This window comes from Ahaetulla prasina, chromosome 5, assembly GCF_028640845.1.
Source record: "Ahaetulla prasina isolate Xishuangbanna chromosome 5, ASM2864084v1, whole genome shotgun sequence".
Lineage (NCBI taxonomy): Eukaryota > Metazoa > Chordata > Lepidosauria > Squamata > Colubridae > Ahaetulla > Ahaetulla prasina.
The window spans coordinates 2,028,986-2,050,464 of record NC_080543.1 but is presented as its reverse complement, the minus strand read 5'-3'; the positions used below and the strand labels follow the sequence as shown (position 1 = coordinate 2,050,464).

Here is a 21,479-nt window from a genome sequence, read left to right as displayed (position 1 = left end):
CCCTGTATTACGCTTCTCGGAGATCCAACTTTGTAAAGACCTTCCCTCTGCCAAGCGGGCCAGCGTATCCTTCATTAATGGAAAGGGATACATATGGTCCACACATACAGCGTTGATCCCCCCTAAAATCAATGTACAGATGCAGCCCCCCCCCATTCTTTTTCCAAGAAAGAACTTGTCCTATTCTTATTTCTTATTCTATTCTTATTTCATATTCTATTCTTATTTCATGTTCTGTTTTATTCTAATTTTCTGTTCCATTCTATCCTATCCTAGTCTATATCCTATCCTATCCTATTCTTATTTCTTATTCTATTCTATTCTATTCTATTCTATTCCATTATATCCTTATTTTTTTTTATTTTGTCACACTATATATAAGCGTATGTATGAATAACTATACAATATATAAGCATATATATGAGTATGAGTATGTAATAACTATATTAATTGGTTATAATGAAAGGAAACAATAGGACAGGAACGGTAGGCACGCTTGTGCTCTTATGCATGCTGTCCTATCCTATCCTATCCTATCATCCTATCCTATCCTAGTGAATATCCTATCCTATTCTTATTTCTTATTCTATTCTATGCTATGCTATGCTATTCCATCTCCCTCCCCTCCCCTCCCATTCCATTTCAAACAGATCAATAAATATCTCAAACCCTTCCTGTTTTCCAGCTGGTTTATTGATAGGAAGAGGCAGATTGATCAAGTTTACCATTAGGAAAGTTTTCAAAAAAAAGTTACTTTACAAAACTTTATAAATGGGTAGTTTGAGACAGGCAGCGTCATCCCCTGCGGCTTCTTTGCAGACCCTGCAATTTTTTTTCCCTCTCTCTCTCCACACTCCTCGGAACGTAGACCTTCCCCAAGTCCTGAGTTCGAGACTCGACGCAGTTTTCCTTGCCGACCGAAAGGCCCGCGAGGAGTCCCGCGGGTTCCTTCTCGTTTCCTCCGCCTTCAAATCATGGTCACCCGGTTCTTGATGTACATGTGGTAGGGGTCGCTGGGCTTGTCCACCTCTCGGGATCGGGTGTAGCTCAGGATAAGGCTGCCAACCGTCAGAGCGAACAGAAGCATCATGAAAACGATATACATGTATGCGTAGGTGTCTTTTCCCTCCTGGTCGGCCTTGCCCAGCCGGGCACACGGCTCCATGCAGGAGAGGGTACCGTTGAAGAGCCTCAACATCACGTCCAGCTTCTGGAACCAGCCATCAGTGTGGTTAGAAGCCATCCTGGTCTTGGGCCGATGCTGGTAGAACAAAACAGAAGGAAATTCAGAATATCAGCCATCCTCTCCAGAGGACAGAACTGACTTCCCTGAAGAGAATTTGGGAAGGAAGGACCAGTGGTGGGATTCAGCCAGTTCGCACCGCTTCGGGAGAACCGGTTGTTAACTTTCTGAGCAGTTTGGTGAACTGATCGTCGGAAGAAATCATTAGGGCAGAGAACCGGTTGTTAAATGATTTGAATCCCACCACTGGGAAGATGAAACTGAAATACTTTGGCCATTTAATGAGAAAGAAGGACTCACTGGAGAAGAGCCTAATGCTGGGAACGATGGAGGGCAAAAGAAGAAGGGGATGGCAGAGAACGAGGTGGCTGGATGGAGTCACTGAAGCAGGAGGCATGAGCTTCAATGGACTCCAGGGGATGGTAGAGGATAGGAAGGCCTGGAGGAATGTTGTCCATGGGGTCGCGATGGGTCGGACACGACTTTGCAACTAACAACAACAACAACTGGGAAGGACCCCTCCCTCTGCAGTGACTTGGATATGGATGAGACCATAGGTTTCCTCTAGGGCAGGGGTCTCCAACCTTGGCAATTTTAAGCCTAGCGGACTTCAGCTCCCAGAATTCCCCAGCCAGCTTTGAGTTTGACATCCCTGCTCTAACGGTACTCGTTTATTTATTTTCCAATATTGTTATCCAACTGCTACAATAGAGGCAAGCAATAAAATGAAAAAAATGAATTGACATTGCAATAAAACAGAAGAACAGAATAACAGGGTTGCAAGGGACCTTGGAGGTCTTCCAGACCAGCCCCCTGCTCAAGCAGGAGACCCTACACCATTCCAGATAAATGGCTGTCCGGTCTCTTCTTAAAAACCTCCAGTATTAGAACAGTCACAACATTGTGTAGTGTTGTGACTGTTCATAACACTACATCCATCTATCCATCCATCCATCCATCCATCACTCAGAATAGAGCTGGATAGGACTTTCGAGGTCTACTAGTCCAACCCCCTGATCAGGCAGGAAACCCTACACAATTTCAGACAAATGGCTGTCCAATCATTTTTGAAAACCTCCAATGTTGAAGCGCGCACAACTTCTGGAGGCAGGTTGTTCCACTGAGTAATTGTTCTCACTGTTAGGAAATTTCTCCTTAGTTCCAGGTTGCTTCTCTTCTTGATGACTTTCTGTCCATTGTTTCTTGTCCTGCCTTCAGGGGCTTTGGAGAATAGGTTGACCCCCCCACCCCTCTTCTTTGTGGCAACCCCTCAAATATTGGAAGATGCTATCATGTCTCCCCTGGTCCTTCTCTTCATTAAAGTAGACATACCCAATTCCTGCAACCATTCATTGTATGTTTTATCCTCCAGTCCCCTAATCCTCTTTCTTGCTCTTCTCTGCACTCTTTCCAGAGTCTCAAAATCTTTTTTACATCATGGTGACCAAAACTGGATGCAGGCTCCATGTCGTACGGTCACCCACTCCGCCCCTGGTTTTTTTTTTTATTTATTTATTTACATTTATATCCCGCCCTTCTCCAAAGACTCAGGGCGGCTTACATTGTGTAAGGCAATAGTCAAGCAATAGTCTTCATCCTATTTGTATATTTATATACAAAGTCAACTTATTGCCCCCAACAATCTGGGTCCTCATTTTACCTACCTTATAAAGGATGGAAGGCTGAGTCAACCTTGGGCCTGGTGGGATTCGAGCCTGCAGTAATTGCAAGCAGCTGTGTTTTAATAACAGGCTATCTTACAGTCTGAGCCACACCGCGGCCCTGTTGCAGGTAGTCCTCAACTTACAAAGCACTCAAAAGCATCTTATATTCGATTCTATGTTGTTCCTGCCTTCTGCAATAGCCACTCCTTTTTCTTATTTTCTTAACCTCAAGATTGTCCACCAAAGTCTTTTTGTTTCGCTGTAGATCCGGGTCCTGTTGACCTTATTGCTCTCTTTTCCAATCATCTTAGTCACCTGAGAGGTGATAACAGCCATACCTGGCCTCCAGCTGTGTGTTTGGAAAACTTGCCCTATCCTACAAGGCATTACAGGTTTTAAGGGTGCAGTTTTTTTCCCTCTTAGAGTCCGTTTCTCAAACTTGGCCACTTTTTGGTTTTGGATAAACTGCACCTTTAGCAAACCATTGATTTGCTTAACAACTGCCACATTCACTTAATGACCATAGTTAAAAAAAATGTTGTAAAATCGGGTAGATCATGTGACTTGCACATTTTATGACTATAATGGGCAGGCTCCATGACTGTCATATGTCAAGGACTTCACGCGATGTGAGAAGGAGGCATAAGGTGTGAGAAGGAGAGACAATATTTTACAAGAAGAGTTCTCCACTCCTCTGATCACAACAAAATATCTGATGCCACCAGACTTGAAATCTTGGATTTAGAAAACTTAGAACTCCGCCGCCTTCGGCATGACCTGAGTATAACTCATAAAAAACTCATGCTACAATGTCCTTCCTGTCAAAGACTACTTCAGCTTCAACCACAACAAAACACGAGCACACAATAGATTTAAACTTAAAGTGAACCGCTCCAATCTTGATTGTAGAAAATATGACTTCAGTAACAGAGTTGTTAATGCCTGGAATGCACTACCTGACTGTGGTCTCTTCCCAAAATCCCCAAAGCTTTAACCAAAGACTATCTACTGTTGACCTCACCCCATTCCTAAGAGGTCTGTAAGGGGCATGCATAAGAGCACCAGCATGCCTACCGTTCCTGTCCTAATGTTCCCTTTGGTTGTATCCAATTCATATGGTTATTTCATGCTTATACTTATATATATTATTGTGTTTGACAAATAAATAAATAAATAAAAACAAAAACAATTGCTTGAATATGAGCCAGCTGTGTTTGGCAGCTGTCAAAAAAGCCAATTTAATCCTAGGCCGCATGAATAGAATAGAATAGAATAGAATAGAATAGAATTTTTTATTGGCCAAGTGTGATTGGACACACAAGGAAGTTGTCTTGGTGCATACACTCTCGGAGTACATAAAAGATACCTTCACCAAGAATCATAAGGTACAACACTTAATGATAGTCAAAGGGTACAAATAAGCAATCAGGAAACAATCAATATCAATATAAATCATAAAGATACCAGCAACAAAGTTAGTCATACAGTCATAAGTGGGAAGAGATGGGTGATGGGAATGATGAGAAGATTAATAGTAGTGCAGATTTAGTAAATTTAGTAAATAGAGGGACGGAATCAAGATCAAGTGAAGTTCTAGTACTGTTTTACAAAGCATTAGTAAGGCCACACCTGGAATCCTGTATCCAGTTTTGGTCACCACATTACAAAAACGATGTTGAGACTCTGGAAAGAGTACAGAGAAGAGCAACAAAAATGATTTAGGGGACTGGAGAATAAAACATATGAAGAACAGTTGCTGGAATTGGGTATGTTTAGTTTAATGAAAAGAAGAATTAGGGGTGACGTGATAGCAGTGTTCCAGTATCTGAGGGGCTACCGCAAAGAAGAGCGGGGTCCACGTATTTTCCAAAGCATCTGAAGGCAGGACAAGAAGCAACAGGTGGAAACTCATCAAGGAGAGAAACAACCTGGAATTAAGGAGAAACTTCCTGATAGTGAGGACAATTAACCAGTGGAACAGCTTGCCACCAGAAGTTGTGGATGCTCCATCACTGGAGGTTTTCAAGAAGAGACATCAATTTGTCTGGAATAGTACAGGGTCTTTTTCTGAGCAGGGGGTTGGACTAGAAGACCTCCAAGGTCCCTTTCAATTCTGTTATTCGATTACTTTGTTAAGAAAGACAAGCGGGATACAGAAAAAAAATGTTTTTTTTCTCCTCTAAGAGATCAGCCTTAAAATATTATAATTCATGCCGTTCTGGAATCAGGCAGGTTGTTATGAACCTGTTCAGTGGGAACCCTTAAGGTCCCTGCCAGCAACAGAACGAAAGTTGATTGATCGCCTGGCGTAAATTTGCACAACTGGGCAGGATTGGTCACACCGACAGAAGAGGGTAACAACCCTTCCTTCAAGCCGAAGTCCCGTTGCGTTCAAGGGAACTTACTCCTTGCAGGCTAAAATGCTCAAGATCTCTTGAACCACAAGATGCAATTAACCTCACAATTTTTTTGATTTCCCGAATAGCAAAGTCTAGATTAAGCTCTTATTACAAAAATAAAAAACTAGTCTGACCAGTTTCAGATCTTAAGTTTTCCTTCTCCTGATCACTTCCTGATGGCTGCAAGAATCAAGGGCTCTTTTGTGCAATTCAACGCAAACACACACACACACCCCTGCTAGTTTTCCATGTTCCCTCAACAACTGCAGTGATTTGCTTAACAACAACAACAACAACAAAAATAAGATCACAAAATCAGCACAACTCACTGAGCAACCGCCTCGCTTAGCAAAGGAAATTCTGGTCCCGACTGGGGTTGTATGTTGAGGACTATCTGTGCCGCTCCTCACTGAAGGACGGGTGCAAAAATTGTCTCTACGGTATGCAAAGCCCAAAGCAGAACCTGCATTGCAGCCCTGCACAAAATGAAAAGCAGAAAAGGTGAGGGAGCCTTTTATTTTCCAGACCAACCGAGATCCGCCCTCCAAGCAATCTTCTCTTTTGGTTGAATGCCCTGGAAGACGGGATCATGGGATCACCTGGCAAGCTTCTGACTCTTCATAAAAAAGGGTTAGTTGGTTCTGCCAGACTCCGCCTGATTTCTGGCTAGTCTCGACAAACACAACTCTCCAACTACAATAGTTGCAATTCTTGAGTATCTCAGAACAACAGAGAGCTGGAAGGGACCTTGGAGGTCTTCTAGTCCAAGCAGACATGTGGCTGTCCGATCGCTTCTTAAAAGCCTCCAGCGATGGAGTTAAGTCATTCCACTTATTTAACAAACTAACAGAGTTGGAAGGGACCTTGTAGGTCATCTAGTCCAACCCCCCACCGCCCAAGCAGGAGACCCTACCCCATTTCTGACAGAGGGCAGTCCAGTCTCCCCTTGAAAGCCTCCAGGGATGAAGCTCCCACAACTACTGAAGGCAACTTCTGTTCCATGGATTGATGGTTTTCACTGTCAGGAAATTTTTCCTTAATTCTAGGTTGGATCTTTCCTTGATAAATAACAGAATAACAGAGCTGAAAGCAAGGTGAAATTGCTCTGGTTCGGGCAAACCGGTAGTGATAAAAACTATTGGTTCGGGAAAACCAGTTCAGGCAAACCGGTAGTTTTAAAAAGCTACCGGTTCCTCCAAACCTGTATTTCCAACAATCAGCAGGGTTTAGCTTTGCTAGAAAGCAGGAAATCCTGCTTTCTAGCAAAGCTAAATCGCACGCCACAGCTGATCCCCCCCTCATTTCTTACCTCGCTTCTTACCTTCCCAAGCCTCCTTTTGGCACGCAGCGTGCATGAGCAGCCAGCAAACTGGTAGCAAACCGATTTGGATTTCACCACTGGCTGGAAGGGACCTTGGAGGTCTTCTAGTCCAACCCCCTGCTCAAGCAGGAGACGCTACATCATTTCAGACAAATAGTTGTCCAATGTTTTCTTAAAAGCCTCCAGTGATGGAGCACCCAAAAGTTAAGCTGTTCCACTAATTAATTGTTCTAACTGTCAGGAAATTTCTCCTTAATTCTAAATTGCTTCTTTCCTTGATCAGTTTCCACCCATTGCTTCTTGTCCTGCCTTCAGGTGCTTTGGAGGAAAGCTTGACTCCCTCTTCTTTGTGGCCAATATCCTGAGATATTGGAACACTGCTATCATGTCTCCCCTAGTCCTTCTTTTCATTAAACTAGGTATACCCAGTTCCTGCAACCGTTCTTCATATGTTTTAGCCTCCAGTCCCCTAATCATCTTTGTTGCTCTTCTCTGCACTCTTTCTAGAGTCTCCACATCTTTTCTACATCGTGCTGATCAAAACTGGATGAAATATTTTAATAATCTCCTTCACTCGGATATCCAACCAAGCAATGAACAAGGTCGCTGGTCTTGCAGAAACCCAATGCTGGGAGAATAGCTCGCCTGGAAAGACGGTTGCCCATCCCTGCTGCGGGGGGTGGGGTGGGGGAAATGTTTACGGTGAAGTCATGTAGATGTTACGTTTTTCTGCAGCAATACCCAAATTAACTAAGTTTTCAAAATCTCAGATAACTTTACACGCAGCCAACTAGAGCTAAGCGCAGAGAACAAAAACATTAGCCTGTGGGCTGAGAAAGTATACTTTAGCCATAGAAATGAACACTCAGAATATTACGGATGATTAATAAGGACCTAAGGGGCGCGGTGGCTCAGGGGCTAGGACATTGAGCTGGTCGATCGAAAGGTCGGCAGCTCAGCAGTTCGAGTCCCTAGCGCCGTGGAACGGGGTGAGCTCCCGTTCCTTGTCCCAGCTTCTGCCAACCTAGCAGTTCGAAAGCAGGTAAAAAATGCAAGTAGAAAAAATAGGGACCATCTTTGGTGGGAAGGGAAGAGCGTTCCATGCGCCTTTGGCGTTGAGTCATGCCGGCCACATGACCACGGAGACGTCTTCGGACAGCGCTGGCTCTTCGGCTTTGAAACAGAGATGAGCACCGCCCCCTAGAGTCGGCAACGACTAGCACATATGTGCGAGGGGAACCTTTACCTTTACCTTTTAATAAGAACCTACAAGTAACCCCCCCCCCCCTTACAACTTGCTTAATAGGGTTTAGAAGTTGCAATGGGCCTGAATTGTGATCTGTCCTTGACGTTACGACCATCGCCACCACTCCTGTAGTGCAGTCCCATGAATCATAGAAATCACAGGGCGGGAAGGGACCTTGGAGGTCTTCCAGTCCAACCCCCTGCGCAAGGCAGATCAACACTGCTGGCTCACATTTGCGCTGGTTGCGGTGTCCTGCAGTCATGTGACCGCGGTTTGTGACCGTCGCAGCTGGCTTCTGACGAGTAAAATCAAAGAGAAAACCTCCATAGCGGGTTTATGGCATAATCTTTTAACTTTCAGATCGTGATCATTTGGGATCTTCTCCAACTGTTTGGCTTCTATTTTCCCAACCCCTGGTATTGCCATACCAAGGATCCCCTCTTTCTTCGTTTCAACACATAGTTATGTTTGGTGTGTTAGGCACCAATATTTTATTCGCTCGTTGTAGGAGATGAGACTGAGGGTGGGGTCAAATGTGTTATCGGTCTTGAGTCCCTTGAGTTTCCACCATCCGACCTTGTCTTTACCACTTTTCTCATTCTTTAGTAATCACATTTTCAACTTGTCTATGCTTGATGTGATCTAACTCTAAAAAAAACCCCAGATATTTATAGATTTCAGCCCAATGGCTCCTGATGATTTGGCTGTTCAGCATTTTAATATCATTACCGTTTTCATTTTCCCTTGATTTCCACATTTCCTAGGCCAGGGGTCTGCAACCTTAAACACCCAAAGAGCCATTTGGACCCGTTTCCCACAGAAAAGAAAACACCGGAAGCCACAAAAACCCTTTCCGTGCCTGACTTATTTCTTGAGCGGCCACAAAACGAGCATCTGTAGTTGAATTAAACGTTCTGTTTTCTTCTGAAACTTTTCTTTCCTTGGATTTATCCACGGTTGGCCTACCGGGAGTTGAAAAGCTCAATAAATCGTGTGCCGGCGGGCAGTTGTGACACATATTTTGAGTGACAGGGAGCCACAGCAGAGGGGGGAAAGAGCCACATGCAACTCCTGAGCCGCCGATTGCCGACCCCTGTCCTAGACCTAGGCCAATTTCCATTGCTGTATATCTGTGCTACAAATTCCACAGTGTTTGTGAGCGATTTCAATTTCTTTGTGTGTGTGTGTGTGTGTTTTATTTGCAGTTTTTCATTAACAACCAACCTTTTTTTGTGGACAGTATAATGACTGGGTTAACCTATTTTTCACACAGCGCTCACAGGAATAATACAATTACATATACAGGGGCGATTTCAATTTCTGATTTTTCCATAAATCTTCAGATCATCCATTATAAAGCAAATGGGGAGGTTTTATTAACGTTTTAAAAAATCTCAGATACCAAGTCCCAAAGGTGCTTTTTTTCAGGAGGCAACTGGACTTTCTTGTTTTTTCTTTTGAAGACTTTTCGCTTCTCATCCAAGAAGCTTCTTCAGCTCTGACTGGATGGTGGAGGATGGAAGGATTTATTCTCCTTGCAGACAGCTGGTCATTTGCCTCCTTTTAAGTACTTGGAAGTTTACCTGTGTCGTCAGGGAAAGTCCAGTTGCCTCCTGAAAAAGCACCTTTGGGACAACCATAACCTGGATAACAGAGAATCTCTATTGACTCTGATAACCAAGACTTGTTTTCTGCAAAACTACTGAAATTGGGAGCAATGACAAACTGTTTGGCAATGACAAACAGTAAGGGTGATGCCTCTCTTAATCTTGACAAGCCCATATTTTTCACTTCCAACCACCCATTCTGATTTCCACCGCTTCGTTGTTTTTTCTACAAACATATTAATGTTTCTACTGACACTGGTTTGTTTCCAAACATTCTGATCTATGGTCCATCTATGGGGTAATGAATCAAATGTCTTCCCCCCCCCCTATTGTTTTAGCTCACATTCTGTTCCATTTTGGAAGACTCAAAGCAGATGACCTCGAGACAAAATGTTCTTGATAACATTGAGAATACAATAGAATAGAATAGGATTTTATTGGCCAAGTGTGATTGGACACACAAGGAATTTGTCTTGGTGCATATGCTCTCAGTGTACATAAAAGAAAAGATACACACACGCACACCGATACACAATGCGCTGTCACTTGGGAGCAACCACACATCCATGGGTAAGGGTGGGGGGGCCTTGGGGCAGAAGGACCAATGAAATCATAAGCAGGACACAAATTGAGATGAAATTCATACCGTGTTTCCCCAAAAATAAGACCCTATCTTATATTTTTTGCACCTCGAAATAAGCGCTTGGCCTTATTTTCGGGGATGTCTTATTATTTTGGGGCGCATAGAACAAGACAGGACTCCTCTTGCTGTCTTACCTGATTTCTAGCTCTTTCTCGCTAACCCTAACCAGAGGAAATGGCGGAGCCCAGCTGTGCATGCGTTTAAATATTTTCAGGGGGGCTTATTTTAGGGCATGCGCTCAAAAGCCCAATTGGGCTTATTATCAGGGGGTGTCTTATTTTAGGGGAAACCGGATAGAACATGGAATCATAGAGTCAGAAGGAACCTTGGAAGTCTTTTAGTCCAACCTCCTGGTCAGGCAGGAGACCCTAGAGCAGTGGTTCTCAACCTTTATAGTGCTGCGACCCCTTTAATACAATTCCCCACGATGTGGCGACCCCCAACCGTAAAATTATTTTCGTTTTGAATTTATCGTGCCTGAAGCCGTATTGGCTAGCGATCTGAACTGCTTGCGATTGCCTTGAGGACAGAGGCATTAAAGCGGAGACTCCTTCCCTGTTAAGTTTATCGCGCCTGAAGCCGGATTAGGCCAGCGATTGGGAGTGATTGCAGCTGGCTTGAGAGGGAGACATCAGAGCAAAGATTTCTCTCTTTTTTAATGCATCGCGCCTGAAGCCGAATTCGGCTAGCGATTTGAAGAGCCTGCAGCTGGCTTGTGGAGTCAACCATTGGAGCGCCATTCTTCGACTCGCAAGTATACTTCCCATATTTCCGATGGTCTTAGGCGACTCCCTGGCAAATCGTCATTTGACCCCCAACGGGGTCCCGGCCCACAGGTTGAGAACCGCTGGCCTAGACCATGGAACCGCATGTGGCTCTTTCACCCCTGTGCTGCGACTCCCTGTCCCTCAAAATATGCGTCACCACTGCCAATGTGTGACACCCGTCGGCATGCAATTTATTGAGCTATTCAACCCCCGGTCAGCCAACCATGGATAAATCCAAGAAAAGAAAAGTTTCAGAAGAAAACAGAACATTTAATGCAACTACAGATGCTAGTGTTGTGGCCGCTCAAGAAATAGTCAGGCACCGGAAGGGTTCTGTGGCTCCGGGTGTTTTCTTTTCTGTGGGAAACGGGTCCAAATGGCTCATTGAGTCTTTAAGGTTGCAGACCCCCGCCCTAGACCATTTCAAACAAGTGGCTGTCCAGTCTCTTCTTAAAAACCTCCAGCGATGGAGGCAACTTCTGTTCCACTGGTTAATTATCCTTGTTGTTAATTAAACAGTGGAACTATTACCGTATAAACAGTGGAACTATTACCGTACCCATGGTTCTGAAATTTGGTCATGTTATGCAGGGGAATTCCCTGGAAAAAAGCAATTATGCTCGGATGAGTTAGCAGTAAAAGGAAACCAGGCCTCCAAAGGACACATCGGTTGGACCCCATCAAAGATGACACCAGCCAAACCAGAGAAGAACTCAATCAGAATAGAGCTGGAAGGGACCTTGGAGGTCTTCTAGTCCAACCCTCTGCTCAACCAGTGAAGTGAAGAGAAGGACCAGAGGAGACAGGATAGCTGTCTTCCAAGTTTTGAGGGGCTGCCAGAGAGAGGAGGAAGGGGGTCAAGCTATTCTCCAAAGCACCCGAAGGCCAGACAAGGAATAATGGATGGAAACTGACCAAGGAGAGATTCAACCTGAAAATAAGGAGGAATTCTCTGACAGGGAGAGCAATCAATTGATAGAACTGAAGTTGCCTTTGAAAGTTGTGGGAACTTCATCTCTGGAGGCTTTCAAGAAGAGACTGGACTGCCATCGGTCAGAAATGGTGTAGGGTCTTCTGCTTGGGTGGCGGGTTGGACTAGATCAGGGGTGTCCAAACTTGGTCCCTTTAAGACTTGTGGACTTCAACTCCCAGAGTCCCTCAGCCAGCAAAGCTGGCTGAGGAACTCTGGGAGTTGAAGTCCACAAGTCTTAAAGGGACCATGTTTGGACACCCCTGGACTAGATGATCTCCTAGATCCCTTCCAGCTCTATTCTGATTGATTGATTCAACCAAGAAATAAGGAGAAATTTTCTGACAGTGAGAACAATCCACCAATGGAACAGAAGTTGCCTTTGGAAGTTGTGAGAGCTTCATCACTGGAGGCTTTCAAGACGAGGCTGGGCTGCCATTGGTCAGAACTGGTGTAAAGTCTCCTGCATGGGGAGGGGTTGGATTAGATGATCTCCAAAGTTCCTTCCAACTCTGTTCATCTTTACAAGAACCTGGAATGAAAAAATGGCCTCTTTGGCTACTCCTGCTGAGGAATGAAGATTCTCACAACCCCACAAAACCTCCAGTGTGAGATTTTTAAGGTCTGAACTGGTCTAGGAAGGGAGAGGGTGTCATTTGATAGCTCAGGTTGTTCTTGAAATCTGACAGCCAAACTGAGCAGAGTTGAACTACAGCTAAAGAGAAATTTCCTGACAGTTAGAACTGTGGGAAAACTTACCTCCTGGAGTTGTGTGTGCGCCGTCCCTGGAGGTCCTCAAAAGAATAATTGGAGAAGCGTTTGTCAGAAATGGAATAAGGTCTCCTACCTTGGGCAAGGGGTTGGACTAGAGCAGGTTGGTCCCTTTAAGACTTGGGGACTTCAACTCCCAGAGTTCCTCAGCCAGCTTTGCTCTAGGGCAGGGGTCTCCAACCTTGGTCCCTTTAAGACTTGTGGACTTCAACTCCCAGAGTCCCTCAGCCAGCAAAGCTTTAGAACAGGGGTCTCCAACCTTGGTCCCTTTAAGACTTGTGGACTTCAACTCCCAGAGTCCCTCAGCCAGCAAAGCTTTAGAACAGGGGTCTCCAACCTTGGTCCCTTTAAGACTTGTGGACTTCAACTCCCAGAGTCCTCAGCCAGCAAAGCTTTAGAACAGGGTCTCCAACCTTGGTCCCTTTAAGACTTGTGGACTTCAACTCCCAGAGTCCTCAGCCAGCAAAGCTTTAGAACAGGGTCTCAACCTTGGTCCCTTTAAGACTTGTGGACTTCAACTCCCAGAGTTCCTCAGCCAGCAAAGCTTTAGAACAGGGTCTCCAACCTTGGTCCCTTTAAGACTTGTGGACTTCAACTCCCAGAGTCCTCAGCCTGCAAAGCTGGCTGAGGAACTCTGGGAGTTGAAGTCCACAAGTCTTAAAGGGACCATGTTTGGACACCCCTGGACTAGATGATCTCCTAGATCCCTTCCAGCTCTATTCTGATTGATTGATTCAACCAAGAAATAAGGAGAAATTTTCTGACAGTGAGAACAATCCACCAATGGAACAGAAGTTGCCTTTGGAAGTTGTGGGAGCTTCATCACTGGAGGCTTTCAAGACGAGGCTGGGCTGCCATTGGTCAGAACTGGTGTAAAGTCTCCTGCATGGGGAGGGGTTGGATTAGATGATCTCCAAAGTCCCTTCCAACTCTGTTCATCTTTACAAGAACCTGGAATGAAAAAATGGCCTCTTTGGCTACTCCTGCTGAAGAATGACGATTCTCACAACCCCACAAAACCTCCAGTGTGAGATTTTTAAGGTCTGAACTGGTCTAGGAAGGGAGAGGGTGTCATTTGATAGCTCAGGTGTTCTTGAAATCTGACAGCCAAACTGAGCAGAGGGGCTCGAACTACAGCTAAAGAGAAATTTCCTGACAGTTAGAACTGTGGGAAAACTTACCTCCTGGAGTTGTGTGTGCGCCGTCCCTGGAGGTCCTCAAAAGAATAATTGGAGAAGCGTTTGTCAGAAATGGAATAAGGTCTCCTACCTTGGGCAAGGGGTTGGACTAGAGCAGGTTGGTCCCTTTAAGACTTGTGGACTTCAACTCCCAGAGTCCCTCAGCCAGCAAAGCTTTAGAACAGGGGTCTCCAACCTTGGTCCCTTTAAGACTTGTGGACTTCAACTCCCAGAGTCCCTCAGCCAGCAAAGCTGGCTGAGGAACTCTGGGAGTTGAAGTCCACAAGTCTTAAAGGGACCAAGGTTGGAGACCCCTGGACTAGAAGACCTTCAAGGTCCCTTCCAGTCCTAGGATTCTGTAAGTAGTTGGAGGTGGATAACTGCGGTGATTCACTTAACAACGGTGGCAAGAAAGGTCATAAAATGGGTCAAAACTCATTTAACAAAAGCTTAGCAACAGAAATGTTGGGCCCATTTGTGGTCGTAATCCGAGGATTACCTGGATAAGAACCCACCCACCCAACAACTGAACCTGTAAAATATTAAGCCTTCAACGCAGAACGTAAATCCCGTTTTAAGAAATGCATTTGTAGGGATGGAACCAGTAGTGGGTTTCAATTTTTTTTACTACTGGTTCTGTGGGTGTGGCTTGGTGGGCGTGGCAGGGGAAGGATCCTGTAAAATCCCCATTCCCACCCCATTCCAGGGGAAAGATACTGCAAAATCTCCATTTCCTCCCGATCAGCTGGGACCTGGGAGGCAGAGAATAGACGGGGGCGGGGAGCAGTCAGAATTTTTACTACCGGTTCTCCGAACTACTCAAAATTTCCACTACCGGTTTCTGCTGAAACCCACCTCTGGATGGAACATTTCTTGGGAGAGGCAGATCTAGACGTCAACGCCAGCTCTTAAACTGACAATTAAAAAAAAAAAAAACACTGAGAAACAGGAGGCGTATGTCAGCCTTCTAAGATATATTTCCTGTGTTTTGCTTACACCTGGAAGACAGGGAATTTGCCCCCAGGTTGCGCAGCTGGTGACTACTCAGGTGAACTTGACACACTCCGAGTTTCGTAACTTTGTGGAAAACAACATCTGCCTTTAGAAATGCAATTCTCCTTTGCATGCCTCAAGGGATTAATTTTATTGCTATCTCTCTAGAACAGTGTTTCGCAACTTTGGCTGCTTTGAGATGGGTGGACTTGAGTTCCCAGAATCCCCCTGCCAGCATGGTTCAAGAGGAGTCTACTTCAATTCCCAGAATCCCCCTGCCAGCATGGTTCAAGAGGAGTCTACTTCAATCCCAGAATCCCCCTGCCAGCATGGTTTAAGAGGAGTGGACTTCAATTCCCAGAATCCCCCTGCCAGCATGGTTCAAGAGGAGTCTACTTCAATTCCCAGAATCCCCCTGCCAGCATGGTTCAAGAGGAGTCTACTTCAATTCCCAGAATCCCCCTGCCAGCATGGTTCAAGAGGAGTGGACTTCAATTCCCAGAATCCCCCTGCCAGCATGGTTCAAGAGGAGTGGACTTCAATTCCCAGAATCCCCCTGCCAGCATGGTTCAAGAGGAGTGGACTTCAATTCCCAGAATCCCCCTGCCAGCATGGTTCAAGAGGAGTCTACTTCAATTCCCAGAATCCCCCTGCCAGCATGGTTCAAGAGGAGTCTACTTCAATCCCAGAATCCCCCTGCCAGCATGGTTCAAGAGGAGTCTACTTCAATTCCCAGAATCCCCCTGCCAGCTTGGTTCAAGAGGAGTGGACTTCAATTCCCAGAATCCCCCTGCCAGCTTGGTTCAAGAGGAGTCTACTTCAATTCCCAGAATCCCCCTGCCAGCTTGGTTCAAGAGGAGTCTACTTCAATTCCCAGAATCCCCCTGCCAGCATGGTTCAAGAGGAGTGGACTTCAATTCCCAGAATCCCCCTGCCAGCATGGTTCAAGAGGAGTCTACTTCAGTTCCCAGAATCCCCCTGTCAGCATGGTTCTACTTCAATTCCCAGAATGCTGCAGCTAGCAGGTTTTAAGATGGGTGGACTTCCACTCCCAGAATTCCCCTGCCAGCATATTCAGGTTTTTTTCCTCCAGTGATGTAAACAAGAATGAAAGCTGGTTTATCTGTGTGCTACTTTACAAACAAAATAATTCCACCGCATGTGTGTATCCATTCACCACTATCACAACCTCCCTGTTATGGCTCCAATTTCTTCCATGAATGGCCCCTGTTCAGAAAGGAATTATGACTTGTTTCTATTTCCTGATTTTCCTTTCTCGTGGACCTCACCGTTCACGATGTCCACTCACTCCAGAAGGGGTGTGTAAATACAACCCCAACGTGCCTCTAAACCAGGGGTGTCCAAACTTGGTCCCTTTAAGACTTTTGGACTTCAACTCCCAGAGTCCCTCAGCCAGCAAAGCTGGCTGAGGAACTCTGGGAGTTGAAGTCCAAAAGTCTTAAAGGGACCAAGTTTGGACACCCCTGCTCTAAACACACCAACAGCCAGAGAGCTGGAAAGGAGCCCCTGAAAAAAGCCGGATCCCAAAGGGGTGCACCTCTTTCAGCGCCACCCCCCAAATCCTGTCTTGTAACAATCAGAGTGATTGACATTCTGCAAGTTTTTAGTTTCCTATCAAACCCAGAAGCAGAGTGAGTTTGTGGGGGTTCAACAGCTGTCCAGAGTCACTCTGACTAGCCAGATGGGGGACATATAAATAAAATATAAATATATATATATATAAAAATACAAATACAAATAAGATAAAATAAAATATAAAGGAACATATAAAAACACATAAAATAAAAGGAACAAAGCAAAATTAAGTAAAATAAAACCAAACAGGTTACATCCCGAGACCTCTAATACCATAAAGCACCTGCAACTGCCTATCCAAGAAGGACTCGGTAGGTAGACAAAAAACACCACATTCAGTCTGAACATCTGGCTGGCTGTGGAAGGAATCATAAAATAAAACAGAAATGAAACGAAACAAAAAGCGAAATAAAATAAAATAATAAAAAATAAAAAAATAAAAAATAAAATAAAATAATAAAAAATAAAATAAAATAATAAAAAATAAAAAATAAAATAGAATAAAATAAAATAAAATATAAAATATAAAATATAAAATAAAATATGTTGTAAAGTCTGCACAGTTTCTGCACGGGGGGAAAAGCAGGCTTACAGGTCACAGAATAAGACCGAAACTGAGAGACAGACAGAGAGAGACAGATGATAGATGACAGATGATAGATGATAGATACAGATATTATATATTGATCATCAATTGTGTTGTAAATGTTGTACCTTGATGAACGTATCTTTTCTTTTATGTACACTGAGAGCATCTGCACCAAGACAAATTCCTTGTGTGTCCAATCACACTTGGCCAATAAAATTCTATTCTATTCTATTCTATTCTATATGATAGATAGTAAAATAGGTACATAAATAGATGATAGACAGACAGATAGATAGATAATAGATGAGAGACACAAATAGACACATCATAGATGAAAGATAGAAGAGATAAGATGATAGATAGAGAGATAGAGAGACAGATGATAGATAGATAGATGATAGATAGATAGATAGATAGATAGATAGATAGATGATAGATAGATAGATAGATAGATAGGTAGATAGATAGATAGATAGATAGATAGACAAATAGATAGATAGATGAGAGTGTATGCACCAAGACAAATTCCTTGTGTGTCCAATCATATGGCCAATAAAAATTCTATTCTATTCTATTCTATTCTATTCTATTCTATTCTATTCTATTCTATTCTATTCTATGATAGGTAGGTAGGTAGGTAGGTAGGTAGGTAGGTAGGTAGATAGGTAGATAAATAGAGGAGGGAGGGAGTGAGTGTGTGTTTGGGGTGACTCCCCCAAGTCTTCGTGTTCACAACGGCCTCGTTGTTTGATCTTCCAGGTGGTTTTGAAAGCCAGGTTTCTGACTCAGGTGGATTTCGACATTCCCCCAGAGAGCTTTGCAGAAACCACAAAAGCCTTCATTAATAAGGCTGCATGTGCGCGCACGTGGGTCGGTGGGGTGGGGTGGGGTGGGGGGGGTCGCGTCTTCCCCACGCACCGATTGCGGAGTCTGAGCTGGGACTCCAGTGGCGTCGGTCCGCTTCTGACGGCCAGGCTTCCCCACCTGGGTCCGTCCTCCATCCCCGGGTCTGGCTGGCTTGCAAAAGAGAGAGAGACCCTAACCTGGGTCCCCTTCTGGTGCGCGCAACCTTGTCAGGCAGGAGGGCTTCCCAGCCTTGGCCCCTTGAAGCGTCGCTGGGTTCCAACTCTCAGAATTGCCCAGCCCTGGGAGTTTGAACCCCCCCCCCCAAAAAAAAAACTATCTTAAAGTTGCTTAAGGTTGGGAAACCCTCTTCTAAGCCAACCGGCTGCATTCCCACGACCTGTGCAGAACCTCCAAGCAAAACCCAACCCGGGTTCCAGCTGACCAGCGGAGCCTCTACGGGGTTTTCGTTTCAACACCAGCCCAACCCGGGGGTCTTCTCGCCTGCATCCCCCCCGCCCCCTCCCGCAACACCCGGGACGAAGCAAGCGAGGGGTGCTCTGCACGTGCCCAGAGGCGCCCTCGCCCATCGCCCAGGCTGCAGCCTCGCTCCGATCTACCCATCCAACAAGCCCGCGACGGCCGCACTCACCTCCGCCCTGCGGCGCCCTCCGGATCCCACGGCTGGCAGCCTCGCCCGCCGCTGGCCAAGCCCCGTCCGCCTCGGAACGCAGGGCGTGGGGCGAGGCTCCGGCCACCACCCCCACCTTCCTCCGCCCGCGGAACGGGAATCCCGGGTCGGCTCGGCCGGTGGAACTCCCGGCTGGGGAAGGGGGTTCAAGGGACGGCGTGAGCCCGCGGGCGCCAGGGGACAACGGGCGGGCAACGAGCTGCGGGCGCAGGTTGCAGATCGCGCAGCCGGCTGGGCTTTACACGGTTCGTGCCCTGCTCCACGGCTTCCCGCGCACGCCAACCCTGCAAGGTAGGTCAGGCAGCTTAAAAGACCTGGCTTTTTAAAAAAAAACTTTGGGGCTCCAAAGTAAAGTAAAGGTGGTGGGGGGGGCTGGATAGATTAATATCAGATCTCCCCTACCCCACTTCTCATTCTACAGGTAGTCCTCGACTTACAACAGTTCGTTTAGTGACCGTTCAAAGTTCAAAGAGTCCTGAAAAACATGGCTGATGATCGTTTTTTCACCCTTACGACGGTGGCCGCATCCCCAGGGTCACATGACCAAAATTCAGATACTTGGCGACTGACTCATGCTTACGACAGTCAAGCGTCCCAAGGTCACGTGATCCCCTTTCGCAACCTTCTGACAATGGGGAAGCCACGATTCACTTAACAACCGTGTGACTCACTGAACAACTGCAGGGATCCACTTAACCAACGGTGGCAAGAGAGGTCGCGACAATGGGGCAAAAACTTCACTGAACATACGTCTCACATAGCAACGAAAATTTGGGGCTCGAGTCGTAAGTTTGAGGAGTTCCGATACCCCGCCCCATCTTTCAGACTAAGGCTGTGAATTGTGTTTTGTATTTCTGTAGTATTTTATTGATATTGGTTTTTATCTTGATATAGTAAACGGCTCTGCGTTACCTTGTTAGGTCAGCAGGGGGCGCTTTCCAGACTGAAAGGGGTCTTAAAGCCAGGAATTCCAACTCTGTCCAACCGGCCCTCCCCCCCCGAAGTTGGTTGGGCACATTCCTGCCCCCCCAACCCACATCTCCAGCCTTTCGGCCCCCCAAAAAGATGATTTGGGGATCTCTTGGAAGCAGCCTTTCCAAAGATGAAGCATTGGACTGCAAGGACCATCCTCCCCAGCCGACATCGCAGGAGGGAAGCTGAAGACCAGCCAATCCCTCTGCATGGTGGCTGATGGTGAAGTTTGGTCCGCAGCCCTAGTAGGACTACAATTCCAACGATGCTGATCCTTGGCAAGCCTGGGTGGGGAACATAACCATTGTAGTCCACCCTCCCTGGGAAGGGAGCAGAAACAAACATTAAGGCAGCGAGGGGATAATGTATTTTAAGACCTCCTCTCTATTCCTTGGCCTGGGAATCCAATAAAGGCTGGACTACAACTCCCATCAGCCCCAGCTGACTGCCCTCTTGGCTTTTTTGACCCCACTGTGCGGCACGTTGACGGAGACGATCAATACATGTGCTTAAATAAATAAATACTTACGTTGAATGTATAAACCTTTTAAGAAAACACGTTTTATGTTGAACGGATGTTTAACACCAAAAAAATTGGTTTATGTTGAATGAATTTATGATGTTTCGATAAATAAATGTTTACGTTAAATGGATAACTATTTAATAAATCATTGTGCTGTAGCTGCCATGTTTAGGATATTCTGTTGCGGATTTTTAAAATGTTTTCAGCCGCCTGGAGTCGCTTGTGGGCAAGTTGGGAAGCCGTATAAATTTGCTTTCCTAAAATAAAATTGCCTTTCATACATTTTCTCTCCTTTGCACGCCGCTGCCTTAAACCATAATTAATCCACCAGGCTAAGCTGATGTCCGTTGCTTCCCCATAGGGCCAACAGATCCAGGTTTATAACTAGCCAACCCTGATACTTAATTGAGGGACAGCAGAAACAAGGGGTGGAGGGAAATGATCTTGATCTGAAGTCAAAATGTGTGTCTTGGAATTCCCAAAAATGGATTTTTTTTAATGACTTCAGTCATAAAAAAAACTCACCGTAGCAGGAGAAATGCAGTTTTTTGGTTAACAAGGCACTGATTAAATAGGCTTTGTTTCAATACGTATTTACCAGCAAAACTATTTCTCCCCCCCAACCGGTGAAACATAAGCAAAATAGTTATCATAGGTCGTCCTTGACTTACAACAGTTCATTTAGTGACCGTCCGGCACTGAAAGAAGTTGACTTATGACAAAAGAGGATCACGTGACCCCGGGACACTGCGACCGTCGTAAATGCGAGTCAGTTGCCAAGCATCTGAATTTTTATCAGCAAAGGGGATGCAGCGAAGGTAAAAACTGTGGACAACGGTCATAAGCCCTATTTTTCAATGCCCTTGTGACTTTGAAAGGTCACTAAATAAACTGTTGTGAGTTGGACTACCGGTATTGTATTGTACACACACACACACTTGCTCTCTGTGGATAGAGAGATAGATAGGATGGATGGATGGATGGAATAGATGAGAGAGAAATTGGAAGGATGGATGGATAGATATAGAGATAAATGATTGATAGATAGACAGATAGATGATAGGTAGGTAGATAGAATGGATGGATGGGATAGATAGATGAGATGGAGAAATTTGATGGATGGATGGATAGATAGAGATAAATGGTAGATAGATAGATAGATAAGAGAGGAGAAATGGCTGCTAGATAGATGATAAGAGTGATGGAGAGATAAGAGAGGAGACACAGAGACATGGAGAGAGAGATGGAGAAATGAGAGATAGATAGATAGATAGATAGAAATATAAAGTTGAGAAAGATTAACTTTATTGTCACTTTAAATGTACACTAATCAACATACATTAAAATGAAATGATGATAGATGGATGGAGACCGATGGATGGACAGATGGATAGATAAGATAGATAAAATAAAGATAGTGAGATATGAGATATATATATATATATATATATATATATTTGTTT

General features: G+C 45.1%; 1 protein-coding gene and 1 long non-coding RNA gene across 3 annotated transcripts; one reads left to right on the top strand and one right to left on the bottom strand.

Moving 5' to 3' along the window:
- Window positions 1–675: 675 nt before the first annotated feature.
- On the bottom strand, window positions 676–18,782 carry KCNE3 (potassium voltage-gated channel subfamily E regulatory subunit 3). 2 transcript variants are annotated; one of them, XM_058186070.1, is made up of 2 exons: window positions 18,483–18,782; window positions 676–1,261 (listed from the first exon to the last, which is right to left on the bottom strand). In XM_058186070.1, exon 2 carries the CDS (start codon window positions 1,241–1,243, stop codon window positions 968–970), a length of 276 nt encoding a protein of 91 aa, XP_058042053.1. In that variant the 5' UTR covers window positions 1,244–1,261; window positions 18,483–18,782; the 3' UTR covers window positions 676–967. The 2 variants fall into 2 exon arrangements, with proteins under 2 accessions (XP_058042053.1, XP_058042052.1); XM_058186069.1 differs by lacking the exon at window positions 18,483–18,782 and adding an exon at window positions 5,636–5,856.
- On the top strand, window positions 18,680–20,296 carry LOC131199847 (uncharacterized). Its single transcript, XR_009155439.1, has 2 exons — window positions 18,680–18,816; window positions 18,947–20,296. It is a non-coding gene; the product is annotated as an uncharacterized LOC131199847 (long non-coding RNA).
- The last annotated feature ends 1,183 nt before the right edge of the window (window positions 20,297–21,479 follow it).

Coding starts and splice junctions, on each gene's coding strand:
- KCNE3 (XM_058186070.1), bottom strand. CDS start 1,243: ATGGCTTCTAACCACACTGATGGCTGGTTCCAGAAGCTGGACGTGATG.